At 39.1% G+C, this 16194-nt stretch overlaps 1 protein-coding gene across 1 annotated transcript in view; it reads left to right on the top strand.

Annotated features, from left to right (window-relative positions):
* Positions 1–16194, top strand: part of KCNU1 (potassium calcium-activated channel subfamily U member 1) — a 148251-nt gene that overhangs the window by 22000 nt on the left and 110057 nt on the right. The window contains exons 4-10 of the mRNA XM_043564441.1: positions 211–301; positions 2114–2225; positions 3211–3286; positions 4485–4560; positions 10843–11013; positions 12146–12237; positions 13862–13972. Coding sequence (XP_043420376.1) covers positions 211–301; positions 2114–2225; positions 3211–3286; positions 4485–4560; positions 10843–11013; positions 12146–12237; positions 13862–13972 — 729 coding nt within the window. The remainder of the gene's footprint in view (positions 1–210; positions 302–2113; positions 2226–3210; positions 3287–4484; positions 4561–10842; positions 11014–12145; positions 12238–13861; positions 13973–16194) is intronic.

Below are 16194 nucleotides of genomic sequence, written 5' to 3'. Positions count from 1 at the left end.
TTATTTTCAGCTCCACATGCAGGCCTGTGGTTTTGTTTGTGCATACCTTTCCTCCCAAGGGAAAAGTAATTTCCTTAAAATGTGAACGTAAGTGTCTTGGATTAACCATTCATGGTGAATAAATAGAACATTGCCTACTCTTTATTTGGTCTTCTATAGTAAAACTTTTAAAATGTACATCTGTATAAATGGTTCTTATTTCTTTTCCAGCCCTGTTGGAAGCTGTTCTTCATACCAAGACAAAACCATCCCTATTGATTTGACTTTCAATGTGTTCTTTAGTTTCTATTTTGGGTTGAGAGTAAGTATCTATGGAAAGTGGGAGGAAACAAATGAACACAACAGGTGCAACGTAAAGAGGTCTTTATGTGCCTTAGTTGTACAATCTGCCTCTGTTTTCAGGCTCTACAGCTAGAGGGTGTGTGCCTTAACCTGTCCAATGTATAAAGAGACATGAAAACTCTCCCTTGCACTTAACACTGTATCTAGGCCAAAATTCTGGTGCAAATGAAAATGATTCCTTTGGATACCCTGTCACACTGTCCTCCTTATTGGCTTCCCAACCTACCACTGAGAAAACTTTACTAATAATCACAAGCTAGGAAACCTGAGGAACAGCCTCTGAAATGTCATTGGCTCAACCGATTCCACTGATGGGACATGTGCCATATAATTGTATAAAATACATTAATACCTTTGTTTCATTTTTGTTACACTCATCTATTAAATAGTTCTATCATTCCATAGGCATTTATTGAGGATCCATCATAGGTCTAGATTTCAATGTATTTATCCATCACATGTTTATGGGAGACTATATATATATGTGTGTATACACACACACACACACACACACACACACACACACATATATCTGTATTTTTATGACCTTCTTTCAAAAATTAACTCTGACCACACTGACCATCAAAATCTTTTTATAGTAATTTATCCCTCTATATATGCTTGCTTTCTTAATCCAAATAGGGAAGCTCATAGACACAGGTCTTGGCCAGCCAAACTTCTAGATAGTTGTACTTTTTCCATTAAGGGCCATTCTAAATCATGTATCTTTGTTCACAAGTAGGAGGCTTTAGGGGCACCTGGGTGGCTCAGTTGGTTAAGCGTCTGACTTCAGCTCATGTCATGATCTTGCCGTTCATGAGTTCAAACCCCGCATCAGGCTCTGTGCTGACAGCTTTGGAGCCTGGAGCCTGCTTCAGATTCAGTGTCTCCCTCTCTCTCTGCCCATCCCCCACTCACACTCTGTCTCTGTCTGTCAAAATGAATACATGTTAAAAAAATTTTAGGAGTGCCTGGGTGGCTCAGTCGGTTAAGTGGCCGACTTCGGCTCAGTCGGTTAAGTGGCCGACTTCGGCTCAGGTCATGATCTCGCAGTCAGTGAGTTCAAGCCCCGCGTCAGGCTCTGTGCTGACAGCTCAGAGCCTGGAGCCTGTTTCAGATTCTGTGTCTCCCTCTCTCCGACCCTCCCCCGTTCATGCTTTCTCTGTCTCAAAACTAAATAAACGTTAAAAAAAATTTTTAAAGGAGGCATTATATAATTCTATATATCAGAAAGCTCTAAGAGCATCAATAGGTTCAAAGTGTTTATTCTGATGTGTCAGTGTTAAGATCTGGTGAGTAAAATGGGTTCATGTTCATTTACTGAACACCCATTAAAGGAAGTTCTTTGTAAAAAAAAAATTAGAGTTTATTTATTTATTTTGAGAGAGAGGGAGAGAGACTGAGAAGGGGAGGGGCAGAAAGAGGGAGAGTGAGAATCCCAGGCAGGCTCCATGCTGTCATCTCAGAGCCAGATGCGGGCTAAGAGATCATGACCTAAGCCGAAACCCAAGAGTCATGCTTAACCGACTGAGCCACCCAGGTGCCCCTGAAGGTACAGTCTTTATATAAATACATATTTATCTACATGTCTATACTAATATATATTCAAGTACATAGCTATCTGAATACACATGCGTGTGTATGTATAGGTATGTAATAGATTGAGATCAAAGCTTCAGTTGAGTGAGATGAGTTAATAAAGCCACTGGTATGTTCATTTTTAAATTCTCGAGGGTAACAGAATATGGAGTCTTTTGTTTCCATTTCATAGTTTGTGGCAGCGGATGACAAGATCAAGTTTTGGTTGGAGATGAATTCAATTGTAGACATCTTTACCATTCCACCAACCTTTATTTCTTATTATTTGAAGAGTAACTGGCTAGGTAAGTGCGTTGTGGGAATCAGGTGTAGTCTCTTAAAAATAAATAAATAAATTTAAGTCTTCCACTTTCACTCATAAGTATCCTTCATTTCCATTTTTTAAATGGCCTAAATGCCATTTAAAAACATTTTTCACCATGATTATATGATTTTGTAATATATTTTCAAAACCTGTTATTTTTTTAAACCTCAGTACCTGGTAACGTACCTGATGCACAGTAGGTGACACTGGTTATTTATTGTTTGTGGACTGATTCATCCACTGCCTGAGAGACAAGGTCCAAACCCCCCATCCCCCTGAGGCACCTATATGCTAGAATCCCACGTGGACTGGAAGAGATGAAAAGTCTCCACTGGTCTCTCAAAGCAATAAATCATCATATCCAGACAGGCTGTGACATGTTAGATATCTATCTAACTGCTTACTTTGTCTTTATGGGCAGTGCATGGACATTAGGTGGCTTCTATCAGTTTTTATGGAATTTTATATTATTATTTATTACCTATCCAATATTCCTTGCTGTTGTAATTATCAAACTACGTAAAGTAAAATATCATGGGAAAGCTGAGGAACAGACCATAGAGATTCTATAATCAGGAGTTTAAGTGGTTAATAACTAATTTACTGTCTGTTCTAAAGAGGAATTCTATAGGGTGAAATGTGAGTAGTGCTTATTATATGCGAGGCCTGCTCCCACATGCTTTCTGTGATTAGTTCAACAGCCCTATGGGCTAGGTACTTTTAATTCCCATTTTGTAGATGAGGAACTAGAGACATGAAGGGAATTGCTTTAGATTACAACAGCTGTTAAGTGTCAGGGCCAGGATCTGAACTAGAGCTCATGCCCTTAAACCCGTGGCCTTACATTGTATGTGAGCATCTCAGATAGAAAGAAGGTAAGTAGTCCCGATTGTGTTACAACCCTGACTACTTCCGGAAGTGACCCTCTTCTTTTTGGCAGATTTGTCCTTTTGATTGCTTTGTAGGTTTAAGGTTCTTAAGAGCTTTGCGGCTGCTAGAGCTCCCTCAAATCTTGCAAATTCTCCAAGCCATCAGAACCAGGTAAATGCTAGCCCTGCCGTAAGTCCTGCTTGCTTGCTGGTTTGGATTAGGAAATTAAAAATGTAAACTGAACCTTCAGCTCCTTTCCCATCAGAATTTCAGTGTAAACCCCATGAAATCCCTTACCTCCCAAGATATTATTCATCCCCTTACTCCTGTTGTATTAATATCACATGCTGACTAGGAAGTTGACAATCATTTGAGTCTGTTTTGTAGAGCTACATTGTGTAAGTCCATTTAGACTTTAATTCTGCCTCCTCCCCCAAAAAAAAAAATAAAATAAAAGCAATCCAAAGGTTTTGGTTCTATATACTTGCTATCATCACGTCTCTTCTATCTAGGAATGTGAGACAGTTTTTCTGACCATGAGGCACCCAGTAGCAGCAATGAAATCGCTTACAAAAATAGAGCTGCCTAAATGTCTCAAAAAAAAAAAAAAAATTGCAAACTACCTTTGAGCAGCAATACTTCTAAAGTGTTATGGAGTTTGGTTTAATGTTACCCACTGAAAATCTTCATGCTTCTATGTTCTCCCCAGAAACATCAAATTTTATAGGCCAGGTGATTTCGCTGCTAGGCGTTTGTGCATCATGGAGCAGTTGGGATTAGAAAGGGCTGTTCTTGTGTAACAGGTAACCCTACCTGAAAACCACAGAGGTTTCATCTAAACTCTAGAACTTTACTTAGGACATAGGAGCTTGTCCAATCCTCTTCACTGAAAGAGCCTGGTATGAGTTTAGCGAGACATTTCTGTGATCTACTCAAAATTCCATTTTGCAGACCCATTCTCTGGATTCCCAGGACACTGCACTTTGTACTGTTACTTTAGACAATGTGGCAATCTATTAAATTTAGTTTATGATGATACATATATATTTGTAAAAGCAATATAATATCAGGCTGGTGGATAGCATAGCAAACTGTAAAATTTTTGAACAAGCGTGTGTGACTGGGTATGTTCAGAACTGGGCATCTCAGACTCTAATGTGCATATGAATCAAACAGAGGATCCCTACAACAATGCAGATCTGTAGATCAGGGGTGGGGGCTGGGATCCTGCATTTCTAATAATGCTCCCATTATTAGAGTACCATTGCTTCTGGCCCATGAACCACACTTAGAATAGTCGGATTTTAGAGGACTTGTGTTGTTCTGGAATCTGTCTGAACCCAACAACTTTTTGTCTTTCTTCCTCTAGCAGTTCAGTGAAGTTTTCCAAACTGTTATCAATAGTCCTCAGTACCTGGTTCACTGCTGCAGGATTCATTCATCTGGTAAGCATTTCCTCAAACTCTCAAGTGTTTCTGGTCAACATGAACATCTTTTCTTTAAAAAATGCAGGCAGACCTTCTGAACTCCTGTCTCTTTCACTGTAACCAGTGTGCAGTTTATCTTTTTACCTCCCCTTTCTTGGTCTTCTGCACTCCCATATTCTCCACAAATATGTGTTTCCTACACTCAAGGTATCTATGTTCCTTCCTTCAATATTCAAAACTTGCTCTTAAGAAAGGATCTAATAAGCTTACACTTCAAAATTATAAGCAGTGGGTGAACCTTATTGTTGTATCTTCATAGGAGTCTCAGCATTTAAAAAAAAAGTCAAAGAAATGAAAGCAGTGAGAAACTGTCACACTTATGAACTAGGAGAGTTGTGGGAGACAAATTGCTAGGTTACAAAGGGGAGCTTTAGGGCTTTCTCAGTTCTCCCAAAATCCATCTGCATATATAGCTGCCTCCTTTGCCTGTAGGAGAGGCTCATTTTTTTTTAATTTTTTAAAAATTTATTTATTTTTGAGAGAGAGAGAGAGACAACTTGAGTGGGGGAGGGGCAGAGAGAGAAACAGAATCCCAAGTAGGCTCCAGGCTCTGAGCCATCAGCACAGAGCCTGATGCGGGCCTAGAACTGACGGGCTGTGAGATCATGACCTGAGCTGAAGTTGGATTCTTAACCGACTGAGCCACACAGGCATCCCAGGTGCCCCAAGGCTCGTTCTTATCCCACATAATCAGAGTTATAATAAATGGATTTCAACAATAAGGAACAAACTCTTGGACTTCATTGCTTGAGGATAGTTGAGGAGCAGTCATTGAAAATGCAGAAATTGGGGCGCCTGGGTGGCGCAGTCGGTTAAGCGTCCGACTTCAGCCAGGTCACGATCTCGCGGTCCGTGAGTTCGAGCCCCGCGTCGGGCTCTGGGCTGATGGCTCAGAGCCTGGAGCCTGTTTCCGATTCTGTGTCTCCCTCTCTCTCTGCCCCTCCCCCGTTCATGCTCTGTCTCTCTCTGTCCCAAAAATAAATAAACGTTGAAAAAAAAAAATTAAAAAAAAAAAAAAAAAGAAAATGCAGAAATTGAAATAGTATGTTGAAAGCAAAGGTCTTTGAGAAAAGGAAACAAAACAAAAAGCACAGCAGGAATCTTTTTCACTTGAGTCCTCTCAAAATTAATTAAAGCATTAATGGTAAAACGGAAAAAGAATTTTAAAGTTACCATCTTCAGCTGATCAAGAAAAATGTCAAACACCAAATGCAAACCATGATCTGAGCCTTCAAGAAATCTGAAACCAGCCACATCCCTCCTCCATCCTCAAGCAGGAGAGAAATTTCCTTGAAACAAGATCACAGTAGTACGAGTGGATCCCTGGATCTAGAGGGTTGCACCTGGGTGCATGGGCCTGCCATGGGAGCAGCAATCATCAGTGTCTTTCTGGAGACCTGCTGGCCATCACAGAATGGTAGGCAACAGTGCTCGAGGAGAAACTTTTTTGTCATCAATAGCAGTTCCCCATGAAGGGCTCTTAGGCTGAATGTGGCCTATAGACCTATTTTGTCTGACCTAATTATGTTTGTATTTTCTGTTCTAATTTTTTATTGCTTTCTAACTTTTACAGAGAGCTCACATAAAATCCCAGATTTCTGGATTCTTTGGGAAAATACAAAGTTTGGCAATCCGGTTTCTCAAGGCCACTACCAGTCTACTAGTTGTAGACTTGATGCTCTCTGTTAACAGTATGTGCTCTTGAGTTGGACACAGCCAGGCTCACTTGAATCAAAGTCTCTTGCTTAACCCTTCTAAGCATGTGAACCTTGCTAGTCACCCAGGTGAGGAGACCTCCAGCAAGGATGTATGCAGAGAAAGAAGAAGCAACCAGATGGCTTGTGACGTAAGGGGATCCACTGTGAGTCACCCCAATGTCTGGAATGTTGAAAGCCTAGAAGAGCTATATCCCAGAGCGTAGAAAATGGCAGATTTGCTTGGGAGGATATTTGAAATGACAAACCAAAATAAAAACTATAATTGTCCCAACTCACCAGCTGCACGTATAACTACTGGCCTTCACCTAAAAGTTGATACCCTCAGGGCACCTGGGTGGCTCACTCGGTTAAGCATCCAACTTCGGCTCAGGTCATGATCTTGTGGTTTGTGAGTTTGAGCCCTGCGTCGGGCTCTGTGCGGACAGCTCAGAGCCTGGAACCTGCTTCAGATTCTGTGTCTCCCTCTGTCTCTACCCCTCCCCCACTCACACTCTGTCTCTCTCTCCTCCAAAAATAAATAAACATTAAAAAAATTTTTTTTTAATTTGATACCCTCAAAAGGTGAGTGTTAACCACAAGTAATCAAGAAGGGGCCTATGCTTAAATTCTGCCAAAAATAACAAGGGGGTATAGTGGAGAAAAGAGAGACATCAGCATAACAACAGTTATTTAATATAACACTTATAAGAACAATAATTACAAGATAATTTGTCCAAGGAAACGGAGAAGAAAAAAAATCCATATTTGAGAAAAAATGCAAATAAAAGAGCTTAAAAACTAAAAGTACTAATTCAAACAAAATACATAAGGTTTTAAATAAAAGACTATTAAACCGTAGCAGGAGTTGGAAAACAGGCTGAATGATATCAGAGAAAAAGAAGAATGATATCAGAGGAAAAAGTACTACAGAGCTGAAAATGACATTAGAGGAAACCAGAATGTAATCAAACGTGACACAAACATGCTCAGGAACATAGTGGACAGGATTGCAGCAATGTGACATGGAAAAGAACAAAGGCATTCCAGCAATGTCAACTGAACATACTCTAAAATTAGTGTTCCTAGAGCAAAGGACAAGACAGGTGACACCAGAAGAAGTCACCAAAATAAAGTCTTGAATCTGTGGGTTAAAAAAAATTAATGTTTATTTATTTTTGAGAGAGACAGAGACAAAGCGTGAGTGGGGGAGGAACAGAGAGGGGGAGACAGAGCCCCCGCAGCAGGCTCCAGACTTCGAGCCCAGAGCCGGATGCAGGGCTCAAACTCACAAACTGTGAGATATGACCTGAGCTGAAATTGGATGCTTAACCAACAGAGCCACCCAGGCACCCCTTAAATCTGTGGGTTAAAGGGTATATCATGTCCCAGTGTTGCAGGATTCTTTAGCTCAATACCCAGGGAACCTTGTGTTGCCACTTCGAAGAATGAAGAGGAGAACACAGAATAAAATGAGCAGCAGGCAAAAGTTTTTATTAAAAAGTAAGAATAGTGGAAGCAAGGGTAGTACAAAAGCTCTCTTTGAAGATAAGGGGCACATGAAAGTGAATGCCCCAGATGATAGGCAAGGGACTTTATTTTATAGGGTTTTGGTCCATTCCTTTTTCTTTTTTCCCTTTGTTTCTTTTTAGGTTCTTTTTTTTTTTTTTATTGGTCTGATAACTATAAATGCAGACTTGTTTATTCCTGAGGGGAACCTGGGGCAGGAGTAGGTGGTGCTTGTTACATTTGTAAGGAAAACTTTGTGTCTGAGAGAGTTTTCCTCATGGTCAGGCCCAGGAGAGTTTTTTCCGAGGTAGTTTTTCTCATGGGTAGATGTTCCTAGCATTCTTTTCAAATATGTGGTTTGCTCGCTCCCAGGGACCGTCAAGTCCCAGCCTCTCCCTTTCTGCCTACTGAATCCTATCTTTCCCTCTCATACCAGGAAAAATGACACAAATTATTTATTCCAACCATATTATGGAGCAGTTTACTGATTTTCAAGGATAAGGAGAGAATCCAAGCAGAACCAAGCAAAGTCTATAAAAGGGGGAGAAATGAAACTTGCCTCGGATTTGTCAATGTCCATTGATACCAGAAGGTGATAGGGTAGGGTCTGCAAAGTTGGTGTGAAAGTATAAGCTATCCTGTCATTTTAAATATTCAAGAGAAAATAGCACCCAGGAGTCCCTTTTAAAAGCATATCTCGAAGGGTGCCTGGGTGGCTCAGTTGATCAAGTGTCTGACTCTTGGTTTCAGCTCAGGCCATGATCTTGCAGTTCGTGTGATTGAGCCCCACGTTGGGCTCTGCGCTGGCAATGTGGAGCCTGCTTGGGATTCTGGCTCTCTACCCCCCTCTGCCCCTCTCCTGCTTGTATGTCCATGTGCTCTCTCTCAAAATAAAAATAAATAAACTTAAAAAATAAGTACCTTGATGGTAAAATCCAGCCATATACGAGATGAATCAAAACTAGGAACTCAGGAATGAGGAAACCATGATATAAAGTAATGGTGGGGATTATTGAATGAATTAAAAACAGCGCTAAGGCATAGCCAAAGGAATTATGGCTGCAGACTAGGGCACACATGTACCATGTAAAGATAACATAACTTGTGTGAGTGATGGCAAGGTAAGAGGAGAGGGAGGATCCCCCTAGTGTCCTCCATAGCATTTCTTATCTGAAGTTGAACAATGTCAAGCTTGAAACATAAAATTTCAGTTCTGAAATATGAAGTTAAAAATAGATGATAACTCAGTATCTTAACATTTGTCCAAAATCCTTTACCTTAACTTTATCTTATCTCCCATCTGGGTCTCTGCTCACATGGTTTTAGGGGAAGAGCAGAGTGGACAAGGGGGCCAGCAGCAGGCCACCAACTCTTGGAGAGTGCTGGGAGGGAGGGAGGGAAGAGGTTTGAAACACTAAATACCCCCAAAGAGAGTGAGCTGAACCTTAAAAATGTTACTTAATTTATTGTGAGGGAGAATTCCAGGTTGCAATAAACTTAGTTTTAGTTTATACAACAGGTTGTACCAGGATACAATCTAATCCCTGTGCTATGATGCTGTTAACAGACACTGTGGGGTTTCAGCTTAAAACTGTCTCAGGGAACTCTTTTAATCCTGAGGGAATATATATGACATAATCTGTGTGTTTTAAACTGGTTTTCTTAGAATGTACTAGTCTCAGACAACAGTGAAGACTGCAGAAGTTAGTGGAAGCAGATTAGTAGACTTTGCAACAAAACCCTCTGCCAGCTTTGGGAGTTAAGTGTACATGTATGATCCCTTTCTTATTTTGGAATAGGGTATTATAAGGAGTCCATACTCTTAACCTACTCCTCAAACTTAAGAAAAGGTCACTTTTAAAAAGTGGTCAAATACCTGAGCGAACTATGTTATTTCTAATTTCTATTTCAGTTCTTTTTCTTTTTTTTTTTTTAGAATTTTTTTAACGTTTATTTATTTTTGAGAAGAGAGAGACACAGCATGAGCAGGGGAGGAGAGAGAAAGAGGGAGACACAGAATCTGAAACAGGCTCCAGGCTCTGAGCTGTCAGCACAGAGCCCGACATGGGGCTCAGACTCCCGGACTGTGAGATCATGACCTGAGCCAAAGTCGGATGCTCAACCAACTGAGCCACCCAGGCGCCCCTCTATTTCAGTTCTTAACAACAAAACAAAAAAACCTACTTTTCCAGGCATCTCTAACATCTTAACATTTTTGCTCTAAATAGAAATGGAAAACATCCAAGAAATATGTAAGATATTTGGGAAAAAATGTCAAAAAATGGAAAAAGAAAGGAAAGTTGTATACATTATATAATTGTCATTTATAATATTAATAATATATGACATATCATATATTTACAAGTTTATATATACCACAAATACATAGTGCCATTGCCTAAGTTACTCATTTTAATATAAAAAGGTAATCTAATGAGTTTAATTTTCTTAAAATGTGAAGACTTAGGGAGAAATCAGAGGAAATATTCTTCAGAGTTTTTTTTTTAATCACTGAAAAAAAAATTTTTTTTTTTTGGCAGGGAGTGGCGGTGGGGAATAATGTGGAAAATTTGTTTGCTTTTTCTTAGACACTAGCCTTCATTCTCTTAAGCACATTGAAGTGAAGTGCTCATGTAAGTGCTTCCTTTTCAATAATAACCCTGAGCTACTGGTAAATAAGAATAAATAATAATTGCTCGATTTCAGAACCTGGCTTATCTGAGTCTCATGGCTGTAGAATGCAGTTATTTGCCCAAATGAAAGGAAAGAGATATAGGCAGCCAGTACCCCTGGGGACCTCTCCAAATGTGGGCCCAACCTACATCCTCCCTCAGAGTTCAGCAGTAATCGCAGTGAAGAAAACAAGACTTCACGATCTCTACACACACTTTGCAAACCCTTTAACACAGGCTAGGAATCATTAATACTTCATTTGGATTGAATTAAGTGAAACTAATCCAATGTTTTTCCTATTCTTTATAAACATTCCGTTGGATTCCATTCAGAGACCTTTCCTGAATCTCCTCTTTTTGAACAGGTGGAAAATTCTGGTGATCCCTGGCTCAAAGGTAGAAATTCACAGAACATATCATATTTTGAATCTATTTACCTGGTCATGGCAACAACGTCAACTGTTGGCTTTGGAGATGTGGTAGCCAAGACATCCCTAGGACGGACCTTCATCATGTTTTTCACCCTGGGGAGTTTGGTGAAGAATATTTTTAATATCTTTGAATATAGCTACATTAACCCAACACATGTAGTTAATGGTGATAAATAAAGCAATACAGGTTTGAGAGTGAATGTTGCATTATTCAGAGCAAGTGTGAAATGAAAACAGAAAGATACTTAGATCCCATGTTTTCCAAACTGCATCCTCTGGAGCACGTGATTCAATTGCATGATTGGCAAAGATGAGGATGGCAGACAAAGGAGAGCAGACTTTATTTATTAGTCTGCATTGAATTGAGCAATCCTATATTCCTTTACCTCTTGCCCATCAGACTAAAGTCTTTCTTCCAATGAGGAAGGGCATTTGAGATTTGATTTGAATGAGCCAAATGAGTAACTCTCTCTGAACTAGCATTTTACTTCAGATATGTGAACATCTGTGCTTGGTTCAAGAGTGTATCATGGACAAAGGAAACCTCTTTTAGTTACTTTAACTTCAGCTCCTTAAAAACCGGTAACAGAGTTCTCCCCTCCACCTTTCTGATACTCCCCTGTCCATATTATTACATCCCTTCATTTCAGTCATTTCCCCTAAACCTCTCTCTGTCCCACGTTTTATTTTTTTTCTAAGCCTCACATAGTATCACGTCAGAAGAGTCAGAAGTGCAGTTAGTTGTGACTAGAGGACAAAAGGGACAGGAAGGGTGCCTTACCACTTGTCTTTGCTTTCATAATTTGGAATGCTGCAAAGCATTTTATTTGATTTAAACAAAATCCAAAGGTCAAGGAAGAAAAACGGCCTGCCTTTTGAAATACAGTTCACAGATAAGAGAAAGTTTTATGCACCTTCTTTCTCTTTTATAATCTCAGAATTTTAGAATGTCCTTGAGAACAATGAGATCTGGGGGTGCCCGGGTGGCTCAGTCCATTAAGCATCCAACTTCAGCTCAGGTCATGACCTCACACAGTTCATGGGTTCGAGCCCCTCATTGGGCTCTATGCTGACAGCTCAGAGCTTGGAGCCTGCTTCAGATTCTGTGACTCCCTCTCTCCCTGCCCTGCTCATGCGTGCTCTCTCTCTCGCTCTCTCGCTCTCTCTCTCTCTCTTTCTCAAAAACAAATAAACAATAAAAAATGAAATCTAAGATTTTATTTGCTGATCATTTTAGATCCTATTTGCGAACTATGTCCCTGAAATGGTGGAAATTTTTGCTAACAAGAGGAAATACACCAGTCCCTATGAGGTGGTCAAAGGGAAGAAGTAAGTAGCTTTCAAGCATAATTTCTGCCGTTTGAGAAATTCTACTAGTCACATATCTCTTTAAAAATGCCTGTCGCTTGGCCTAAAGTGAATATATTGGCAAGGTCCTTCATTTACTGAAGAGGGTTGTGCTAAAATAAATACCATAAGATGATATTTGGTACTTGATAAAAACAACTATGTAGATGCTGGTAAGAGCAGTAAAATAACTAAAATGACAGATAATATTATCATTCCCTATCAAATATTAAGTGTGGCAATATTTCTGCATCCCTCCTCACTGTGCTTTTAACATCTATTACTGTTCTGTTCATTTTAATCATGTGGTTAACTTACGGCTAATTTCACATAATGGATCAAATTAAAGCCGCAGTTCAAATTTAAAATAATTACTTTGACTCTGTGGTCTCAGCCAAAATTCCACTAACACCATATGGGGGCTCATTCACAGGCAGAGGTTTGCTGGAGTGAAGAGAAATTTCCACGTCTTCTACAACACTTCATAGATCACCTGTTTTGTCCATGTCACAGCCACCTGTTCTGGGAGGAAAATGGAGTTGGAGTTGTTTTTTATCATATTTCTCTGTGATGTGTTATTTCAGTATCCACTATGGTTTTCACATCCGAGAAGGAGGGAATGTATTGGAGATCTTAAATTGGAAGCAACTCTTTTTTAGTCTCTATTTGCTGTAGAGGAAAGAGGTCCAGTGGAGATAAACTCCCTTGGAGTGGTCTCTTAGCACAATTGGATGAAAACCAAGATTGACTTAGGAGTCTGAAGAGGAAAGTAAAAAAAATAAAAATAAAATAATAATAATAATAACAACAATAAAATGAGTGAAAAATAAATATTGAAAACATGGAAATGAACTAGATAAACCAAAGTCTTACGCAGTTCATCACAAGAAAGTGATGCGGGACACATGCCAAATTAGCCCAAAAGGTCTGGAAATCTTAAGGTTAGGTTAGGCTACATGTATGCTTTTAGTTTCCTTAAAAGAGTAATGGAGGGAAAAATAGCTTATTTAAGTGCATTACCTAAGGAGGTTGATAGCTATTTTTCATGATAAAAGTTGAGATTTTTACACCTGTCCTTGATGTCTCTCCATTGGACTCACTTTTTAGTAGCTACTAGATAATTTTCAGTGCGGAAGATAAACCAAAATAATCCAGAATGTACTGCCACCTCTGCCATAGTATTGGCTATGAGAAAATCAGTGAAGTATTTTGAGCCTCTTTTGTTCCTTTGAAAAAGACTAGATCAGCTAATCAGGAGTCAAGTGAAAGAAATCAAGTGAAGTAACACATGTGCAAGTCCATTATAAGTTATAATAACTATGAAAAATGTCACAATTACAATAGTTATTATTGTATTCCTGAAAACCTACGTGTTATTCAAATGTTTGGATTCATACCCAACATGGAATGAACTAGGGACCATAGAAATCTGATGTTTCTTTTCTCTATTGGAGATGCAGTCTTCAATGTTTCTATTTTAAAAATCTGGGTAATTCAAATACCAGATTGATTTAAAGCTAAATTTAAGCTAAATTTAGCTCTGCGTCTTGACAGGAAGATACTTCTGTTTCTCAGATGATCCACCTCACATATTCTTGCCCCCTAGGTTCATCGTGGTCTGTGGGAACATTACGGTTGACAGTGTGACAGCTTTCCTACGGAATTTTCTCCGCCATAAGTCAGGGCAAATCAACATTGAGATTGTTTTTCTGGGAGAGTAAGTTTATCTGTACCATTCACGGGCTCTAAATTAATCCTTGAAATATGTGTGCATTTTTTTAATGGAAAAAATTACCCTCGCAATATTCATAGGAAAATTAGGAAATGATAATAAGCAAAAAGAGAAGAAAAGGCAATCTTACGACCAGAGTTAACCTCAGAGAATATTTTGGAATATATCTTGCCTGATGTTTATCTGTATATGTATTAACGTTGTTAAAGAGATTTCCTATCATTTACTCTTATGTGACAGTGATTTTGTGCACAAGTCTGGCATTCTTTCTAATTGCTCTTCTGTTAATTCTCAGAATTGGAAATGTGAGTTCAAATAGATGCAGAAAGGATTGTTTTTAATGATGTTTTTATTCTATGAAACTTACATTTCCACAAGTAGAGTCCAAGTCAACTATTTTGTGAACCCCCTAGAAAACGCATACTTACTAGGAAAAGGTTTTTAAGTAGGCAAAATGGTTTCTTATCATTTTATTTTACAATTTTGGTTCCCAGTGAGATTGAACAATTTTTGTATGTTTTGACCATTTGATTTTCCTTTTTTGATGAATGAAGAAATTTGTCTTCATTTCTCATATCTGCTTTTCTATGAGGACGGTTATCTGCTGCTTTACTGACTTCTCAGCGGTCTTAATGTATTTTGATATTAGCCTTTTTGTGTCATTTGTTGTAAATATTTTTCTCTCTTTGCCTGTGTGTGTGCACGCAGAAGCATTTGATTTACATGTATTATAACCCATCGACTCTTTCATTGTGGCATCTGGCTTTTCTGACATTCTTTGGCCTCTCTGTTCTAGAATTAAGCAAATATTTCTCTAGCGTTTCTATGTTTCCATATTGAAATATTTTGTATTTAAGCTCTCTGGAATTCATTTTGTGTAAAGTGTAAGGAACTAACTTCTTTATTTTGTTCAAATGGTTTATCAGTTATCCACACACCACCAAATAAGTCAGGCAGATTGGAAAGGGCATTTTGATCTTGTACAGGATCATATACAGGATCACTTCCGCCACTTCCACCTTCACACATTTTATAGTTCAACACTTTGTTCCTTGTACATTGTGGCATGTCCAGTCCCATACAACTTTGGGCTCCCCTGTATGAGATAACCAACCAGCATTTTGAACTCCTTCATGGTGCTACATTGAGGGACAGCCAACAGTTCTATTTCAGTGTAATTGCCTGCCTGTCTTTTCGGTAATTTGTATGTTACTTGAATCCTTATTTTAAAAAATAGTCAAAAACCGGGCTAAAATTAGTGATAAGGGGCTAATAATTATAATCCAGTTGAGACAAAAAGGAAATCATTAGATGTATTTACTGTTGTATGGACTAATGTAGGTTATTATAGGTACTTGTCAAGAGAACGAATGAAATTTTTTAAAATTTATTTTAATGTTTATTTCTTTTTGGGAGAGAGAGAGAGACCAAGAATTAGTGGGGGTGGGGCAGAGAGAGAGGGAGACAGAGTCTGAAGCAGGCTCCATGCTCTGAGCTGTCACCACAGAGCCCGACGTGGGGCTCGAACCCGCCAACCAAGACATCATGACCTGAGCCGAAGGTGGATGCTCAACTGACTGAGCCACCCAGGTGCCCCTAAAACAGAAATGTGAGATTTTTTAAATGGTGCAAAATGTTGGAAGCACTCATCTAGAATTTTTCCCATTACCTATAATTTTTTATGACTCTCCAATTCATATCCTCCACCAGACATTCTCTGTGGCTCCATATTCACACAACTAAATTGCTTACTGAATATCTCCATCCCAGAGCTTCAAAGGCCCCTCAGACTTAACATTTTAAAAAACAAACTCATGATCTTATATCTCTCTCTCCAGCTAACAAGGCAAATACATAAAAGAAGGAAAGAACACGGCACTTTCTGTCTCAGCAAATTGGACCTTATCAGTGCAGTTCCTAAAAACAGAAAGCAAGGCATTGTTTTTGCTGCTCCTCTCCCTTAAGCCTTACATATACTTGCATCAATATCATCAATTTTGTCCCCTAAAGAAATACTAATTGTGTCTCTGCCACTCTATATCCACTATCACAACCCTATTCAGTTAATATTTTGTATCTCCTTAAGTTCTGGAAAGGCCACGTTATTGATTTGTGCCTTTTTCTCAGAAACTGTTCTCCTGCTGTTATAGGACTGGTTTGTTCTTATTCTTCAGCATTCAGAAACAAGGCCAGATGTTAGTATCACC

This window comes from Prionailurus bengalensis, chromosome B1, assembly GCF_016509475.1.
Source record: "Prionailurus bengalensis isolate Pbe53 chromosome B1, Fcat_Pben_1.1_paternal_pri, whole genome shotgun sequence".
In the NCBI taxonomy this organism is placed as follows: domain Eukaryota; kingdom Metazoa; phylum Chordata; class Mammalia; order Carnivora; family Felidae; genus Prionailurus; species Prionailurus bengalensis.
The sequence above is the reverse complement of the archived record's forward strand: the minus strand, read 5'-3'. Positions and strand labels throughout refer to the sequence as shown.